General features: G+C 36.4%; 2 protein-coding genes across 2 annotated transcripts in view; both read right to left on the reverse strand.

The window, feature by feature from the left end:
• Patr-1 (Protein associated with topo II related - 1) overlaps positions 1–7,967 on the reverse strand; it is a 38,872-nt gene extending 30,905 nt beyond the window's left edge. The window contains exons 1-4 of the mRNA XM_071585003.1: positions 7,857–7,967; positions 7,225–7,321; positions 7,009–7,112; positions 6,265–6,369 (exon numbers count right to left, since the gene is read on the reverse strand). Coding sequence (XP_071441104.1) covers positions 6,265–6,369; positions 7,009–7,112; positions 7,225–7,321; positions 7,857–7,907 — 357 coding nt within the window. The 5' untranslated portion in view covers positions 7,908–7,967. The remainder of the gene's footprint in view (positions 1–6,264; positions 6,370–7,008; positions 7,113–7,224; positions 7,322–7,856) is intronic.
• Positions 7,968–10,853: 2,886 nt separating this feature from the next.
• On the reverse strand, positions 10,854–12,358 carry LOC139688326 (F-box only protein 2-like). Its single transcript, XM_071585825.1, has 4 exons — positions 12,340–12,358; positions 11,986–12,238; positions 11,422–11,554; positions 10,854–11,173 (listed from the first exon to the last, which is right to left on the reverse strand). Exons 2-4 carry the CDS (start codon positions 12,213–12,215, stop codon positions 11,039–11,041), a joined length of 498 nt encoding a protein of 165 aa, XP_071441926.1. The 5' UTR covers positions 12,216–12,238; positions 12,340–12,358; the 3' UTR covers positions 10,854–11,038.
• Positions 12,359–19,328: the final 6,970 nt, after the last annotated feature.

Raw genomic sequence — 19,328 nt, forward strand, 5'->3', positions numbered from 1 at the left:
TGTTCAAGTCCTCCGCTATTTCTCTGATGGTTAATTTGCGGTTATTGACCAACATTTCTTTTACTTTATCAATTTTTTCACCGACTTTCGATGTCGATGGTCTGCCACTGCGTTCATCATCTTCGATTGACTCACGACCACTTCTGAACCGCTCGTGCCACTGGTAAACGACCGTTTTTTTAGAGAATCGTTGCCGAAACACTTTTCCAACATTTCCAACGTGCGTGCGCCACTAAATCCGTTTTTTACGCAAAATTTAATACAAGTTCGTTGTTGCAAATTTAAATCCATTTCTGAAATTGTAAAAAATCGCCAACACACACAGAGATAGATGTACTCTTGGCTACGTAACTTTTGCAAATGTCAAGTTATGACACTAAGATTTAAAGGGAATATCAACAACAGATGTACCAATTTAACAAAAAAAAACAGAACTCAAATCGGAACGATGGGAGCGCCACACGGTGGTTATTCCGGGAACTTTTTGATCAAGGTAGTATATGGGAAGGGTTGGACTGGATGGGTTTATGCTCAATACTCAAATGTTATTTTTACTCCAGATGGTCAGTACTACCTATTTCGGCTCCATTATATTTATTGAAATATAATGTTTATTATTCAATTGAATAATGTTGTAGTTGAGATTGTTATAATTAAGCTCAAACCTATTATGTGACGCGACTATTAAGTTGCTTGCTTGTGTGATGCCTAAAGAGGTGTAAGTGAGATATCAAATGCACTTAATCATATTTTATCACAACTGATCATAGAAAACAGCATATGCTCTTCTTACTGAGCGGAATTATTTATTTTTCAAATTACTGTACTAAATATGACAACAGGAGACAAGAGATTAAGCTACACGATTCACTTTAAACTGTTTTTGTGTTAGACTATACTAGGGAGCATGGAAACAGAGTAGCAGTAAGACATTTTGATCCACAATTGTGCAATCTATTTGGCTTAACTGGAATGAAAAAACTATAAGGAACCATAAAAAAGTTGGTAGGGTGTCGTGCATTTACGTGGCCGGTTAAAACTTTTTTCTTAAGTTTGCCCTACTGAAATGAGAGTGTGTCTTTATGCCATCAAATATGGTGATCTTAAACATGAATTTCAATTATTGATATACTGAAAAATATTTTAAATACATTAACTTCAATGAATTTGCATGACCACATCACACCTATAGACCATAGAATGATAGCCATTAGGAGAGCTTTTGGTTCATTTGAGCAAGCCTATATTAAATCTCAATCACAACAGTAAACTTAATTATTATATCAGGAAAAATTACATTGAACAGAAAAAATCATCAATGTGATTAAGCAGCAATGCTGTTACCAGAGACGAACATATGTACTTGGTTTGCTCAGAAAATTATGCAAAAGCAAACCATTACCTATTGAAGCATCCAAGTCGGAATATGTATGAGGAATCATATGAATCTACTATTTTAATGCACCCTGGTGGCACAGGGATGGGAGGAATCCAGGAAATTTATTTAATCAATTTTTATGTCAGTCTGACACTGCTTCTAGAGCAAACTGGGCAATTTATATTTGATAGGAAAACACATTAAAGCAACCATTACTTTCATTTATTTTCATGGGTTTTTGGCTTATTATCCTTAAAATATACAGATACAAATTTCAAATATTCAATGCATAAAGAGGAGTGAATACAATAACTCGCATTTGCAGTATGAGTGTCAAAAATCAATTATCAGGATTTAAAAATTCTATCATCGTTTCTCAGTTCAAAAATTTGCTAACTCCAAAGAAAACCATTGATGGTGGCTTATCAGAGTAGAAAATACAATGCACAAATTATTCATCTCTGTCACCAGCATTTCTACATTAAACTCACTCAGCAGCACATATATTTAATCGATTCCACATCTCTGTAGTATAAGCGAAAGAAACTTTGAATGAAACTATTAAGGAAAGATTAAATCTCACAATTACAAGTACAATTAAATTAAGCATAGTAATAGATATGAGATCTGGTGCCAAAACAATCAATTAATTCTGTTCAATGGAATGTAAAAAAAATCAAACACAATGAAAATTGTAATTTCTTACTTGAAGGGTTAGAAAATATTAGTGAGGAACAAATAAAAGAAGATTATAAACAATACATGCTACCAGAAAAATGGTTATAGCATGTGATTAATATGAGAAAAAAAGGGAAATATTCTGTAGTATGGAAGATGAGTGTTAAGTCTGCACTGTCACACACTAGGAGAAATGGACCACTGAACCCATGGATGGCCTGTTTCCCTAAAACCAATTCACATTTATGATAACATAAAATATTAGATGTAACTAGTCACATAAACTGCTTACTAACTGAATTACCATCTTCTATACTAAATGTTGAAAATCATCATTTTCCTTTTGATGGCTGATGGCCTAACATGTCCCTAAGGTAGCTTGCAGGAGGTAAGTAAATATAATTATATAACCTCCTCCAATGCTGGGGGAAAAATATTTCTAATTTAAAACGCTATTTAAGAGACTAATATTTTGGATAAAATATATTCTTTGACAGTTTCATCCGAAAAAATCTTGGCATTTCATGATTTTATGTTATATGTACCAGACTTTCCAGATTTTCAAAGCTAAGTATACAACTTATCTCAATTTCATAGCTTCCTAAACTTACACACATATTTCCAACTCCTCATAATCAAAGCAACAATTTCAGAGAGAATAAATAATTCGCCTTGATTGGCATTTGAACCTGGACAGCATGATCCGAGTTCGAATCAGTCAAGGCAAATGATTTTCACACTATGGAATAGTGGCATTGTAAAGCACCTTTAGTGGACAACTGCATTAATAAGTTACTGTTGAGTATCTCCTGATATTTATTGGAATTTTCTCTCATAATCAATTTTGATGGTTTTCAGGTGATTGGCCAGGTCCTCTCCTTCGATGGGAATACTGGACTAATACAGTATTCAAGATTAAAGATGATTAAAAAGAATGCGCTCTTCAAGAAGGGTAAATTAGGTTAATTCCTCTATACATGTGGGTGAATAAATGCCAAGTCTTACAGTTGTTTCCGAATACTGAAGGAGGTACATCATGCCAATGTCAATTACAAACGGTTAAAAGATGAATTTTCTAAATCTCCAAGCTCAGAACACAAAAATTATGTAATAAGTTTAAGAAAAACTGAATAAATAGATTGCCTACAGTATATGAAAACATTATCAGAAATAATAATTTTTTTTATTGAAATTTTATCTCACAATGAACAAAATATGATTTGAAAATGGTAACTGTCATAAAATTGGTCTAAAGTCAGTTGAATGAACTAAGATTAAAGTTAATTATGTTTTTACCAATTTAAATGGTTACTCTGTGATGAAATTGAGTCAAAATAGAACTACAAATACATATGCCACTCTTAAGGATCTCTCACATTCAAAATGACTCTTGGTACCAATTTTCCACTCTTCACAATAAACTTCATTGTGATACAGTCCATTCACTTAACTTCTTCACGCAAAAATAAGATCATGAAGTGGTAGCTTACTATTTGTAGCAGCAGCAAATTATAATGTAATATGTTTACTTGTCAAATGCATCACCACAAAAAGCATTTGTTTTTTGTAGGTACATACGAATATGTAGCATGTAGGTATTTCTGGTTCCATTTTGCAGGAAGATAAGGGTAAATTACTTTTTTTTTAATTATTTAGACTAGATAGGTATTTTTAAATTTGAATTATGCTTATTATTTTTATTTCTTTTAACTTACTACATGGATGGATTAGCCAATTCCAACCCTTTCTGACTGTATACACTGCTAACCATCTTACATTGGATGAATTTTTAATACTTCGAAAACAAAATCATAATATACAGAGAGACATATTTAAGACCATGAATGAGCAATTCATACTTCTCTACAATTATGCATAAGTTGAATATTCAACAATTTTACACATTATATAATAATGTCATGGGTAGGGCTTTTACATGGTGTTGGTGGCCATGGTTAGTTGTGTTAAATCACAGAGTAGTCATTTATTTAAACTTCTTTTGCAAGTACCTAATTTAATATGAAATTTTAATAACACCAGATCCCGAATAAGAAGAACTTTTAGAACCAGTCAAATCAATCAGCTGCACAATAATACCTAAAGAATTCTAATATATACCAGGGAGCAAAAAGACACTTTTCACTTGAACACCAATAGGTATGCTGACCATGATTGAAATCATTACACAACCAGAGAGAGAAATCCAAAATGATTGGTGACAAATTGAGAAGCAATCCAGATATGAATAGAAAGAGGAGTACTTGAATAGGAACCTAGGTTTACAAATCTAAGGAAGAGAATATGTCATCAGACAAGAGCTCACCAACTATATCCATCCCTGAGGGCCTCATTAAACAACATTACTTTTTCTTCCAATAAAACCTAAATAATTTCAAGACGAAATTATGGCCTAATGTAACATTGAAGAAAAATCTTCCTTGCGGAATGAAACACCAGATAACAAGTAAAAAATTACAAATAGGAAAATTCAAGGACTCATTTAATTGGTTGAAAATCTGGCAGGCTTTACAACATTTTCAAAAATTTTTCACTACTTTCATTTTTCACTCGATGGATAATGTTTTTATATAATAAGACATCTAATTAGTTTTTGGAATGACCCAATGATAAGTCTCAATTATTGGGATTGTCTCAATATTATTACAATATATCAATCCTGTGTCTCAAATATTCACTGCAATTAAGGATATTTATTTACTGGAGACAACATCAGACTCTAATTTTAAACTCTTGTCCAGTTCATTTTTCAGATATCACTCAAGAGCACATTTAATTTTCTAACCAAACATTTTAACAACGAAATTCGAAAAATCTAAATTTGCAGTAGTATTTTAGGGGAGACAACTGAAATCTAAGGTCATTTGTGCCATTAGAGACGGACAGGAAAGGATGAAGGGTGGAGAGAAACCCGGCATCAGCATTAGCCTACTTTTAACGATAGGCACCCAGGGGTCCGTAGCTTAAAGTCCCACCCGAACAACGGCATACTCACTCTAAGTGCCCTCCACAAGGCACCTCAAGTAGGGATCGAGACACCACTGAAAAATGGTATCTCAATCCCTACTTGAGGTGCTTTGTGGAGGATTGTTGGAGATTATTTATACCCATTAATCATTCAGAAATTTTTTCCAGAAATCGCTTGAATCATGAAAATAAGCATTTAGCGAACAAGGACTTCCACTTTTTGAATATGCTAATGAACAATAACCAAGTTTACACATTTGCAATGCTTAGCCATGTGAACCCAAAAATGTTAGCCATTCAGTGAATTAATAAAACCTAATAATACTTCATGCAGTATTAATATTTGCAGGCCATAAAGCTAATAAGCCTACTGGAAATCATGAAAACATATACAATATTCAACAATTTAAGCGTTGAAACAATATTCTTTCTCCCATGTTTCTTGTGAACATTTAGAGTAAACATTGTTTCCACTCTTGGTTTGCCTAAACTTTGACTGGCTTCCAGCAAATACCTTTAGGCATACTTAAAAAATTATAAGCACAGCAGCTGGCTATTTACTGCCACTCTGTTCAAACTGGATTACTTTCAAATGCTTTAATTATTGGCCAGGTAAATTATCACATGAATATGGTTTCTTGAAGAATTTAAGTAAGTTACGTATTATTTGAGGATGACAACTTATGCTACATAGGAAAGGAGGGTTCAGAATCAACATTATTAGTGGACAGTTCTTTGGTATCAGTATATAGCTGAATTCATAACAAAAACTAAGGAATGCAGAGCAATTGGGAGCAGGAATAAATAATACCCAACACAGAAGGGAATTCATAACTTTAGCAGTGATTTCAAAATGCCTCACATCAGGATTATTTAATCCTTTCAGGATTGCATATATGTAATACTTTCAGGATGTTCACTGCAAGACTAAACAACTGATTTCCTCTTTGTTATAACAAGCAAATGATATAAACAGTGTCTACCTACTCCCAGCAAGTAGAGAGAAACAAACACATAAACATATTTAAAATAAATGACAATTGGAAGGATAGTGAGTCTCTAGTCGCCATGATGCAATAAAACATATGTTTGCAAGATTCTGAAATGGATTCCTACAAATGTAGAATAAAATGACAACAATTACAACAATCCATGGTGTTTCACTGAGTGCATGATTACTTATTCCCAATTCATAATCTATTTCCATTCTGAAAGACTCATACCTTAGAGCTCGGTGATAATATCTCTTCTTGATCTTCAAAAACCATGCGAGAAATACTGTCCGCAAGATCACTGTCACCCCCAACCACTCCATCGAGATCAGCACCCTATAAACAGCAGTCCATTAAATTATAAGCCTAGTACACACCGCTTTTAAGAGTTTTAAAACGATACATTTTTGTAATAGAGTAACATATGGAGTAAGAAATTATTGTAGCACCAGTGGTGTTCAAAGTAAATTTTTGGTTCAAATTTTATTGCTGTGTCCACAAACAAGATTGCAAATACCTGATTCGGTTCAGAAGTTCATCAGGGAAAATTACGAACCAGATTATTGTAATCATGGTTTTGGTTTAAATTAAACGTAATATGTACTTGAGTTTATTACTGAATCAACATTCTCTGTTCCAAATTTCTTGTGGACACTTAGTGTAAACATTATCAACACAACAACGAATGTAACTACAAGAACATTTTAAAAAGAAGCATTATTTTTATTTAAAACTCGATGAGAAACGCAGGCGTGAAAACCATATGAATACAATGATTACACAGACCAAATCATAAATAATTTCACGCAGTTCTAATGATATTAAATGTGAAGAAAAATTATTTACCTTGATATCTTATCCACATTACGCAATAGAGATTTAATACAGAATACCTTTGAATCTTGAAAAAAATATTCTCTTAAAGATAGGCAAGAGATATCATTGAGTTACTATTCTTCCTAATGTTTCACTCACATTTTCATTGTAGCGATCCCCAGCTCCATTATAGCTATTACTTCTCACACGAGCACTCTCCGTTATTTCAGCAAGTTTTTCATGGTCCTGTTCCCAATCACCCTCTGCATTTACAAAGAGAATTCTCGTTTAATAAATTATTACATATAACTCTATTGTATCAAATTTTAAAACAAAATATCTACTACAAAAGGATAGCAATACTGTGAAACTTACCGACGGCATCAGTTCCAAAAGTCTCCTCATTCAGCGCATCGTAAAATTCCTCGTCTTGTCCATCCTCAGTTTCGTCATTCAAGTCATCAGGTGTACCCTACACAACAGATTGATTAAACTAATGTTCTGCTTAGTGACTATAGCTTCAGTAATCTGGGCACATACTTTCTACACCAACAGAATCACGTACGAATACGCACTGAACTCATGGCATGACAAGAAGCTTTTCCTTTTCATGAAATACTTACATATTTATTGAGTTAGGTTTTAGCATTAAATGTTATGTTTTCCCAATTTACATGCAATAAAAATGTGCAACTTATGACGATTTGGTTTCTTTCTGAAGATATCGTTTTGAAGCCGCGGGTTTGCTTTGGTTGACAATTTAGTGAAGTACAACAGTACAAAGTGGTTATTCGAAATGGTAACGAAAGTCAAGTTTTGATTCTAAATTGTATGAATTTAGTAAACATCACAGCTGTAAACGAAACCGTAATGATATAAAGAGAAATCATCAATCATGTGGTTGCAGAATTGGAACCTTGGCTCGTATTAGGTTATTATTTCTTGCCATGCTATGGTTCAGATATAAAATTAACGCAGCAAACGCAAAACGTATATATAAAACTAACTGATAAGGTTGCGTCGAACCCAAAAAAGGAATCTGCCAATTGTTCTTCCATTCCCAAATGTCATGTCTTCTCACGTCAACATAGGAAATCAGATGTCATGGCGGATTGAAGTTCCATTAATCTCCGCTAGAGGCATACATAGAAAACTGATGCACTAATAAGCGGGAATTAAAATCCAATAATAACATCGCAATATCGGCTGCTCTTGCTAGGATCTACTAAAGTGATTCGTACCGGATTAAAAAAGATTTACTTCATTAAATATCAATTTAATTTCATACCCCTTTGTTTTTGGACAATTTTGTTTCATAATTTTCTTTATCCTATTGGTTACATTTAGAGCTAGTTTCCTATATTCAACAGAGACCGGTAAAGAGGATTCATTATTACATTCTACATCATATGTCAGACCATTTTGGCCCAATTTCCTGGTATTATTTTCGGGATCGGAGTATGCAGATCTTCCGTTCATTACATACGAGGGTATAGGTTTAGAAATTCAGGATACTAATGTTTGTATATGATCATGTGACGCACTCCACCATTTCTCAATCACGAGCGATAACATGGGAACAAAAGAATTTAAAGATTCCTGCTAGCGAGTATTCTTTATGCCAATAAAAATTATCCTCGGATCATTGTAAGGACGAAAACTCTGTCAGCATTCGATGGTAGTAAACGTTGAAAAGGATGCAAATCAATCCAACGGACCACCAAAGTTCCTCTGGGGTCGCAAAATGCGGAATAAAAGGTGAAGCTAAATGGCTGACATTTACGGTGAGATATGATCTTGGCGTTTATGCCCATTCCGCTCATGTAAGTTAATGCAGGTTTCACTCGGGGATGATAAAAAACTGGTCAATAATTTACCACACCCATTGAAACAACATAGGTGGAAATCTATTTCTAAAATTTTATTTCATGCAATATCTTTGTAATAGCAGGTCATATTCTTTGGACAAATAAAAAGCACTTGTTTCGGAGGAATACCGACATAAAATATACAATATTTGCTTGTTCTGTACAGCCTCGACAACGATAAATATCAGGTTTCTACCCCTACAGTTATTTTTGTGAAAAGACACCGCTGATTGGTGAGCCAGAAATAATGTACCAACAGGACAACTATTATCTTCGAAGTAGAGGAAAAAGCTTAAAATGAGAAGTATATTGTCCTATTAACACATGTTAAATATAGTACGCAATGAGCGAGAATAGACAGTCCAAATACATCGGATTAATTCCTCTATAAGCAATACTATCCCTCAAAAAATACGATATGTAAGTCGAAAAATGGAGACATCAAGTTCATCGTTCCATACGAAGAGTAATATCCCGTGCTTTTCATACGGAGGTAGTAAGTAAATCAAGGTATCAAGGTTAATTTCTATTTGGTTGGTATATTGCTTGTAAATTTTTTTTCCGAGCAGTCTCCACAATGTCACCCTCTTAATAAGCAACTTTCGACGAAGCACTTGGGGATCGAGATAGCGCATTGGCTAACGTACATACAGGCTTCCCACCGGGAGAGCCCGGGTTCAAATCCTGGAGACAACAAATATTTTTCAGCGGTATCCCGATCCCCGCTTGAGGTGTTTTGTGTGGGGCACTTTGAGTGAGTACGCCGTCCGTCGGATGGGACGTTCAGCTTCGGACCCCTTGGCGCCTTTCGTTAGGAGAAGGCTAATGCCGACGCCGGGTTTCTCTCCACCCGTCATCCTTTCCTGTCCATCTCTGATAGCGAAAATGACCTTAGATGTCGTTCACCTCCCTTAAAACTACTACTAACTACGAAACACTTTTGGCACTACTAAACTTTAACGATGAAAACCTATCCTTAGAGCAATCGGCAACAATGGACCAGATGTTTTTGAATATTGACCACTCGCCATATCTTCTTTGACATATCTATGATGCCCCCCCCGTGGTGTTCCGCAAGACTTGGACAACTCCCGGGGTATCTTAGGAGTCTATTAAGCTACTTGCCACCGCCCTCTTGATGTACCCATACTAAGTATTCCATTTATTGATCTCTTTGAAAATATGACGAAGACAGATAGACGATGAAGATTAACCATACTTTTAGCAATTCTATAAGATAGGGGACGTTTTTACAGCGAAATCAGGCACTAAATCATGAAGGAAAAGAACACTGGACACCTCCCAGAATCATTCATTCCCATGAAGAGCCAGGTAAAATAATTGATTCCAATGGCCAACCTGGTCTCTATTATGCTCTATGAACTTCAGTTTCAAATATAAACAGATGAGAGAAGTTTGAATGAAGTTTTTACGTTTCGAGGTTATTTTTATTTCAGTTTCAGCTGTAAAGGAACGCGCGAAAGGAAAATGCCGACAAGAGGCAAGTAATTAGATAAGCACTACGCAATTGCAACGATAAGAAGGGAACCATAATTCCAATACAATCGTTTATCCAGTTTAAAGAGCACAGATTGGAAGCAATTATTTCACCGCACGGTGGAATTGGGTTTCTCTTCTTTCAAACCGTGCCAGAATGAATACTTTCAGTCATCAAATCGAGTGGCATAAAAACGTATGGTAAGTGCATAATCCATAAGACTTCACCTTTTAAACTTTACTTCAAAGTACAATACTCTAAGACACGAGGGTAAGTTAGGTTTAGATTGTACAAAAAACGAGCTTGATATTCAAAGCTCTTTCACTCATTATTTTATGAGTCCCAAATCCCAGCTACAAACGAATTTAAAGTCACTATTAATATCATTGATGGGTAAAAAAGCTATTGGTAAATGTCTTTCCGCAACACACGTCAAAATTCTTACACAATGCACGAAATGACACGAAAGAGAAATTACACTTTTTATGTTTCTAATTAAAAGGTTGAATTTACAATATTTTTTATTGATAAGGAGCTCAATATCTCTATCCAAAGCACGGCAAAACTCACGAATTAGAACAAAGTTACTGAGTCTGTATATTCTGTGGAGCAAATTAATTTTGTGCGCAATCATTTTTCAAAACTCCTCGTAAAAATGTGTAACTCTGAAGAGGATGCCGTCACAAAGGATCCTTTTCATCAGTTTCACAGACATTTCCAATCTTCCACCGACTAATAGTTTCACAAGATATGAAAGTCACAAATATGATCCAATATTCTGTTCTCTTGCACGTGAATGCTGTCGCTACTGGTTTTGCTGTGGTCACTCCAATACTCTCACAATCCCACCGGACATTTTACTCCCAAAATCACCAGGCGTGTGTGCTGAACCTGATCCCGCGTGATTGAAGGACACGTACCGTATTCCTTCTCCATACTCCGAAAACGTATGCGATACCTGGAAAAAAATTAGCAATTAATTTAGATGCCGTGAATAGATTGTTTCAATATTTTACTTTTCGGATGTATGAAGAGCATTAGAAAAAAGTTCCATCATGTTTTGAACCTGAACGAAACAGAATCGGTAAAATTGTCTATATTCTAACGCACAGTTACACATTGCAAAGCTCATTAATCATATATCCATGACTAAATTTAATAAATTCAAAGAGGGCTTACTATCGCATTCTATTAATTCTCCATTACCTTTTTCCATTCCTTCCCCTTGGGCCCTGATAGGTCTTCCTCAACATGATAATTTCCCATATTGTGCTTATTCTCGTCCAGAAGAGTAACATTCAGAAGATAAGTACCTCCGCAATCGTCGCGGCAAGCACACCTGTGAGCAGAGCATCTTAAGATTATTATGCACAAATTCTAAAGCACTATATTCAAAATAAAACAAAAAATATGCACTTATTTTAAGACATTTTCTGGTCGATATGCTTGATGGGGCCATGATACCATCAAATAAAAGCAATCAAAGCTTGACCGTCCTCTAACCTGAAGATTTCTCGAGTTTTTTCCGAGAATTGACTGATTATCGCCGAAGTGTATACAGTATGCATATATTGCCTGGACTGGAGAATTTAATATTAAATGGCTAATGTTTAACTCACCATTAGCAGAAATTTTTAAAAATTCTTGTTTTTTAATAGCTCTTGTACAACGGAATACACGACTGAGAAAATGCTGGCCAAAAAATGTTTGTAGCCTCAAATTTTTTTATGGCCCTTTTGCCGCAAATGCTGTGACATTTTGGAAACTTACCACTCGCTTATCTCTATTGGGGGCTGGTTTTTATCGAGATATTCACGCGTGAAACCGCATGAGATTAGGTCCACCAGCTGCTCTTTCATACAAAGAGCGGAGGGTGTGGCGAAGCAAGACGTAAAGCCGCCGAAGTCCCTAATCGGACTACCGTCCGTGTCAACTGTTGGTAGTGAATCGCATTTCACGGGGGTGCTTTCCATCCTCCAACCACCACCTTGGTTCTTCATCACTGTCCAATACTGTAGCTGATCTGCAATTTAATGTACAACTCATAAGTGGATGTTTAATTTCTAATGCTATTGCACCTTCATTAGGATAATATCCTCGACAGAACCCATCAGATGTCTTCACCGTTTCAACAGAAATGTTAGCGGTACAGTCGAGAAAAAACACACAAGTGTTAAGGGGACCGTTGAAGTTCCGACGGAATCCGGACAAATGAAGCGGGCTTCGGCAATCTCTTAAACCTACCATGTCATGGAGTCATATTGTCCATGGGTTTGCCGTAATGAAGTACGGCTAAACTAATAAATGACACTTAAAATGACCTCTAAAAATTCTTATTTTTCACGAGGGCTCCTATTCTATCCTATGATCGATTTCAGAAGAAATACATTTGTGCTAGACTCTGGGCTACTCGCGTTGGACTCGTGGCTTAGTCACAGGTTCGCAAAGGTTGGATGACGTGTAGTGTAGTGTTCAGTTTGCCGAGAGTTACGTGTAAGAATCGCGTGTTGAGGGAGAATAGCGACGCAAAGAGAGGCATGATTCCTGCGAATAGGAATCCAGGAAAACGGTAACTGACGAGAGCCTGCCGACAGAAGTCACAATGACGAGAGGCAAGCTCACATTTATGAACTTTTAAAATCTAAGGAAACTCGCCTTGACCACAATTATTTCTCAATAAATTTCCGTCGCATTTCCCATCTCCTTTCCCACCACCTCCGCTCGGGCTGTCGGGTGTATCTGCACCACCGTCGTCTTCATCCTCTCCGTTTCCGACGCCCACGCAACGGGATATAATTGTTATAATAACGTATCCCAAAAACAAGTATGCTATATATGTGAGTAAGAGGGAAGCCATGTCAAAGTATTGCGGAAGTGCCGATACTGCCTACTAAAAGGGGAACAAACTATTGGTATGCTTACTATCTCGAAGGAGATAAAATTTATCTCTGATCAGTGGGAGAAACAAGAAGAAAATCAGATTTAATTTCAAACGCCAGTGTGAGGTAGCCGAACTGAAATATTGCCGATAAAATTATCGAAATCATTTATACTTTTCGAATTTAAATCGGTTTACTTTCTTTACTAACCTAATCACATAGGAATCGGAGAGATAACGATTCAATATTCATCTCCGGAGCACGAGCTCGTCACCTCGGTGATAAGTCGGTGCACCGGACACCGCAACGACACGCTCCCTTCGGCGAATAAGTTGATTTTCCCGAATGGAACACGAATTAAAACTTGGGAATTAAGCTCTAGATCTTAACCGGAGCAATTGATAATAGTAATAGCTCTTCATTTACCCAAAACTAGTTCTTGCAAAAATCAAATGTATAAACCACGTCAGTCAGGTCATGGGAGGGAGGAAAAATGAAAAGAAACGAAAATAAAGAAATAAAACTTCAAAAAAATCCAATACAGTGATAAAATTAAGGTTTAAAACCTAAATACTCACGGATTAGTACATTTTTTGATTAGGAATAATACAGGCTTGTGCGCACATTCATTCCATGAACACAATTGCTTTTTTTCTGCTGGTTTATCATAAAACCTTAAACACATTTCTTAATGACGGGGTTTTATTTTCTGAGCTCGAATGGGTGGTAGTGTGACTTACGTTCCGTTCTTGGCATTGTGGTAATGAATATTTGAATTAGCAGCAAAATCATTCAAACTGGTATTTATGTATATACAGTTTAGCATATGAAATACATAGACGAGGAACCCGAAGTCATTGCAGATTGATTCATTGCAGTTCGAGTAATGCAGGTTGTTAGCTGATCTATGTGTTTTCCGGAGATAATCCAGATTGCTCCTTTTAAATTTTTAATATACCCTATGAGATGCGTAATAATCCTTAAAGTTTCCATACTGTGTAACATAGGGACATTAAATTCAGCCAAGAGTATTGTTTTGGTGATGCACAAGTAATATGGAAAAAAATCTGCTTCAGGTTTATTACTTCCATTATAACGTAGAATACCCATGGGAAATTTAAATAAAAGTATTTAATCTTTCAATTGAATTATCACGTACCGTCGATTTTTTTACCATTGTCACAAAAAGGGGCAAAACTAGAACCATTTATCATTTCATTCTTAAAATTTGATTTTGATTGGTTACTAACATGAGCAGTCGAGCGTATTAAATGAGTAAAAGCTTCAAAATCGAATCGCAGGATATTAACGTTACTACGTTAATTTTATATTCGGGTACGATTTTGTTATCATTATTGTCAAGAAATATTTTCTCGGATTCACAAATAATGGCAGATATCATAGTTGCGAATAACTAATACCAGTGCAATGGGCATTAAAAAGGTAAAGCATTGTCCTAAAAATACCTAGATGAGCACCTAAATAACGATGAACTAAGCTGAAAAGGTTCGAGTGAGGCTGAGTTCAATTTGAACAATTCAAATTATTTGGCGTCATTCTATTTCGAAAATTTTATGCCTATGAGGAGAATTAAGTTTTTTTTGAAGTTTAATGGCATAAATTCGATGAGCTCTGCATGTTTCTCGTGTTTTCTTCAAAAATTGATTTGGTTTCCTGTTGCCTACCTCAATAGTATTTTTACGTGAATCCATCAGGTGAAAACTCTACTTGAACCATCAGCTACAAATTCTGGGGTCTGACTAAGCCAAGACGTCTAACCACCCCAAATTAACACCAAAAGTTGGCGGCGGTTCTAGGTGGTACACGCGGGGTCGGACTTACGAGGTTGACAAGGTGAGGGGGGAGACAAGGCAACTGCTTCTCTGTGCCCACGCTACTGGTCATATTGCTATGGATTTTTGGGAGTGAACAGTGGGACAATACCTCAGCAGCCGGAGGTCAATTGCTCTTGCTACCCTGCTCAATCTAGTGGCCATATTATGCGAGGAGTGTCTACGTCGATGAGAACTGGCCTAGACCAAAGCGTAAGCCAGTTATCGCAATGCATTTGCATAGCGGCAAATGATTTGATGCACTAGGTTTTAATTAAAAACTCCGAAAATGTGGAAAAAAGCTACTTTTTCCATGTAGATAATTCTTCCATTTATCTAAGAGAATTATTTTTAGCAAGTTAATGTCCTAATCCCGACTAAACGCACCGTGTTACTTGACGTACATCTCATTTTATGCACCTTAACATCTTGTTTACCAGCTCAACTTTTTTATATTAACCTCAAGAAGAGTAGACTTAAAAAGTATCTTCACCATGTAGCAGTGGAATCCTTCCTCTCACTGATGAATTCCACCGTCATGTTAATTGGTTATGCTTTCCTCGTTAATATTCCTCTTTCATTGTTAGTGATGTTAGGCCACCAAAGATTCAGATACCAAGGTGGCTGAGAGTATTATTCCGTATTAACTACTCAATTTAAAGGTTCTTTCATCTTTGGTGAGTTGAGTTACGGACGAGAGTTATGAGAAGAAATGTTGTATATTAACTTGTCAGTATTTCAAGACGCGAGGCGGTACGCTCTGAGTCGCACAGAACAGTTTCGCTTCATCATCTTCGTTAAAACCGCGGTGAGTTCATTCATCTTCGAAGAGTTCAATTGGTGACGCATGGAAGGAGATAGAATGGCATCTTGCGCAAATGACTTACGACCTCACGGATTTTTTTTCAGATTTCGCGCGAGTTTTAGAGGGAACGGCTACCGAAATGCAAATGTATTCCCAAATTTAAGCGAATTATTTCGTCTTAACTTACGTTGGCCGTGCTAAAAAGAATTCTCTTAAATGAATGGAGGAATATCTACACGGAAAAAATAGCTTTTTTTCTACATTATCGGGGTTTTTAATTAAAACCTAGTGCATCAAATCATTTGCCCCGATGCAAATGCATGGCAATAACTGGCTTACGCTTTGGTCTAGACCAGTTCTCATCGACGTAGACACTCCTCACACAATCTGGCCGCTAGATTGATCAGGATAGCAAGAGCAATTGACCTCCGGCTGCTGAGGTATTGTCCCACTGTTCACTCCCAAAAATCCATAGCAATATGACCAGTAGCGTGGGCACAGAGAGGCAGTTGCTTTGTCTCCCTCCTCACCTTGTCAACCTCGTAAGTCCGACCCCGCGGGTACCAGCTATAACCGCCGCCAACTTTTGGTGTTAATTTGGGTGGTTAGATGTCTTGGCTTAGTCAAACCTCAGAATTTGTAGCCGATGGTTCAAAGTCTGATATTTTTCAGTTAAACTACGGCTATCTTCCATCTCCTTTAGTTATCAATCCATCAAGATTAGCTTGGACAGCTTCCTTTCTCACTATCTTTTTTATCCTTTTTAGCACTGGAAACCTTCCACAATCCATGTCCCCCATTATCTGCTTCACGTATTCCAATCTTAGTCCTCCATACTTTTTCCTTCTTTATTCTGCTCTAACATAGGGTTCATTAACCGTTCATGCTGTAGCTGATGCCACCCCATGCTCTGTTTGTCTTGCTCAGGGACTATCCGTCATCTACTTCTCTTAATATTTTTGCATTCTTCAACATCGTTGCCAAACTTATCTTGTCCCTTCAGTTATTTCTTCTCTGCTTATTCCCAAGTCCATTCTTGCAACTATACAGCAGTAAACTGTATACAAAGATCTAGACTGACTTCTTTCCAAATGTTAAGATGATGGAGTTTGAAGTGATGTCTCCTTTTCTTAACAGCAATCTTAGCTCCAAGAATTCCTACTCAGCATTTCGCATCCGAAATTAATTTGCCTCCTAAGCAGAAAAATTCATTAAATTTCCCCAACAACCTTTCACCCAACTTTGTAATTTTGACATCAGTCTCTCCATCTTGGCCAATAACTAGGACTTTTGACATTGCTGATTCAGCCATAGATTATATTGGCTGTTAAGGATGTGTTCTATTTTTGAAAGAGTATTTTTCAGTTCTTCCAACACTCATGACGTCAGTGGATCAAGGATTCAGATCATCTTCCCCTGCACTACCATTCCCCCACTATCCATCCAAGGAGGCCATCTATTGCTTTCTCTATTTATACATTGAAGAGTTTTAGTAAGGGTGAGCACCCATACTTGACACCTTTTTCTATTTTTACTTCTTCCCCACACATTACATCCCTTATAACAGCCTATTATTCTTATATAAGTTCCATATCGGTTTTCTTTCCTCCAACTGTACACCCACCTCCTTTAGCACTTCAAACAGCTTATTCCAATCTTCCTGATCAAAAGCTTTCTTTGGGCACACATACATGATCCCTTACCTTTCTTAATCATTTTCTACAAAATCTAGCATTAAATTGTTCTTCCTCTTCAACCTTATACTCTCTTAGTCCTCCCCCATTGTGTATTGCTTAAAAATATTATTTCCAATCTTTTATTATGTCCTCCTTATCAAACACATAATATCACCTGTAGTTTTACAATCAACTTCCACTCAATTTCCTCTTTAACAAAGGACTGCGTGCATGGGTAGGCAGCTTCCATCTTTCTGCCCACCATAAGAATGTAAGGGAATTCCCTAGTCTTTTAATCTATTCATTCACTCCATAATTCACAAACATTCTGCCAAGATATACAGACTTTCCAGACATTCAATTATTTTCTCATGTGCCCTTAAAAAGCTGTAATGGAATCATTTCTCCTTATAAACCAAGACTTCATGGACTCTCAGCTATTAAGACTATCATCAGCATACAGGAAAATGGGCACATTAAAATTTCCAGTCATGACATATATCCCAACCATGCATTCATCTTTTGGATCTACCAAACAAGGCTGTTCCACATCCAGCATGTCTATAAGCAATTCTCTTTCATTTACCCATTGTTTCATCATGTACAAAAAATTAACAATCCTCTTTAAATAGCCCCATTTCCATGTCACAACTGAAAGAATTTAAGTTTTAAACAAGTACGTATTCAAGACACTGTTCTTTCAAAACAAAAACTCGTCTTCACTATTGCCACTTTCTCTTGGTACACAAAAGTGATTGGGACACTATTTCAGGGATATCCCTCGTAACAACAACCCTACCATTCTCATCTCATAAAACAATTATATTTCACCAGCATCATGTAAAAATCCTCTCAATTTTCCACAGAACTAATACTTCTCACATTTAGTCTTACCATCCAAGGGTATACAGCAAGTTACAATACCAATTCTTCAAGTGACTATTTTCATGTTATGTCAGGAGTGATTTGGGAGAGACTAACTTGAATTTCCTTAAACCCATCATAGTCTTCTCCTATATAATCGAGCCTTGGTGCAGACTGCTGAAACTCCTGACCACAAAGCAAAAGCATCCACATATATTTCATCAACCACTAAACTTGCTCATTTATTTTCACATAATCACAGCAAATCAATTCATCACAACCACTAACTCTTGTTTCTTTCCCATGCACACCTATTGCACTTCATTTATCAATTTTTTATATTTGACATTCTTCTTTCATTGAACAATTGTAATATGATCTAAGTTATGGGTTCAGTCATCCAAGACTGGCTTGACATTTTAGTATTGGAGGATATGATACCCTTGCGATACACTGCAGACACTTTCAATGGTTATGAAACTCTACAAGTCAGTTTTGGTATATTTTCTCCAGCATGTCCTTCCGAAGCTAATTATTAAGCTTTCTTTTCGCGACTTCATTTTTCTATACAAGCTAGTATCCATTCTCAAGGGATGATCTTGACATCCCCCACCACTATAAGGTATGTGCTCCCTCGGAACATACCAAAATGAGCAAATTTCAGAATCAAATAAAATGTAGAGAAAGGTATAAAAAAGTGTTAAAATTCAGCTTAAATACCTCAAATACAAGAGAATGCACCAAATATAGTAGAATTCTTATTAATCGATTCTGCTGATCTTAAGCATCTAAAACTATTTAAAAAAATATCAATGACATTATACTTGAACAGGACTTTATGTCAAAAGCTTGTATTCCTGCCAAATCAAACTACAATTACCAATCTTAAGGTAGGTTTGATAGGTGAGGGTAGAAGTCACCTAGTGTACTAAGCCCAAGAGCATGTGAAATTCAAATATCAAGGTGCAGGAAGGAGTTCCTTTCTCTGTGCCATCAGCGGTTTCCCAGGACAATCTGGTACTTGAAAAATCACACAGCTTGGGTGAAGCTGAGGGTA

Source organism: Hetaerina americana, unplaced genomic scaffold, assembly GCF_022747635.1.
Source record: "Hetaerina americana unplaced genomic scaffold, ioHetAmer1.1.p SCAF_2, whole genome shotgun sequence".
NCBI classification, from domain to species: Eukaryota; Metazoa; Arthropoda; class Insecta; order Odonata; family Calopterygidae; genus Hetaerina; species Hetaerina americana.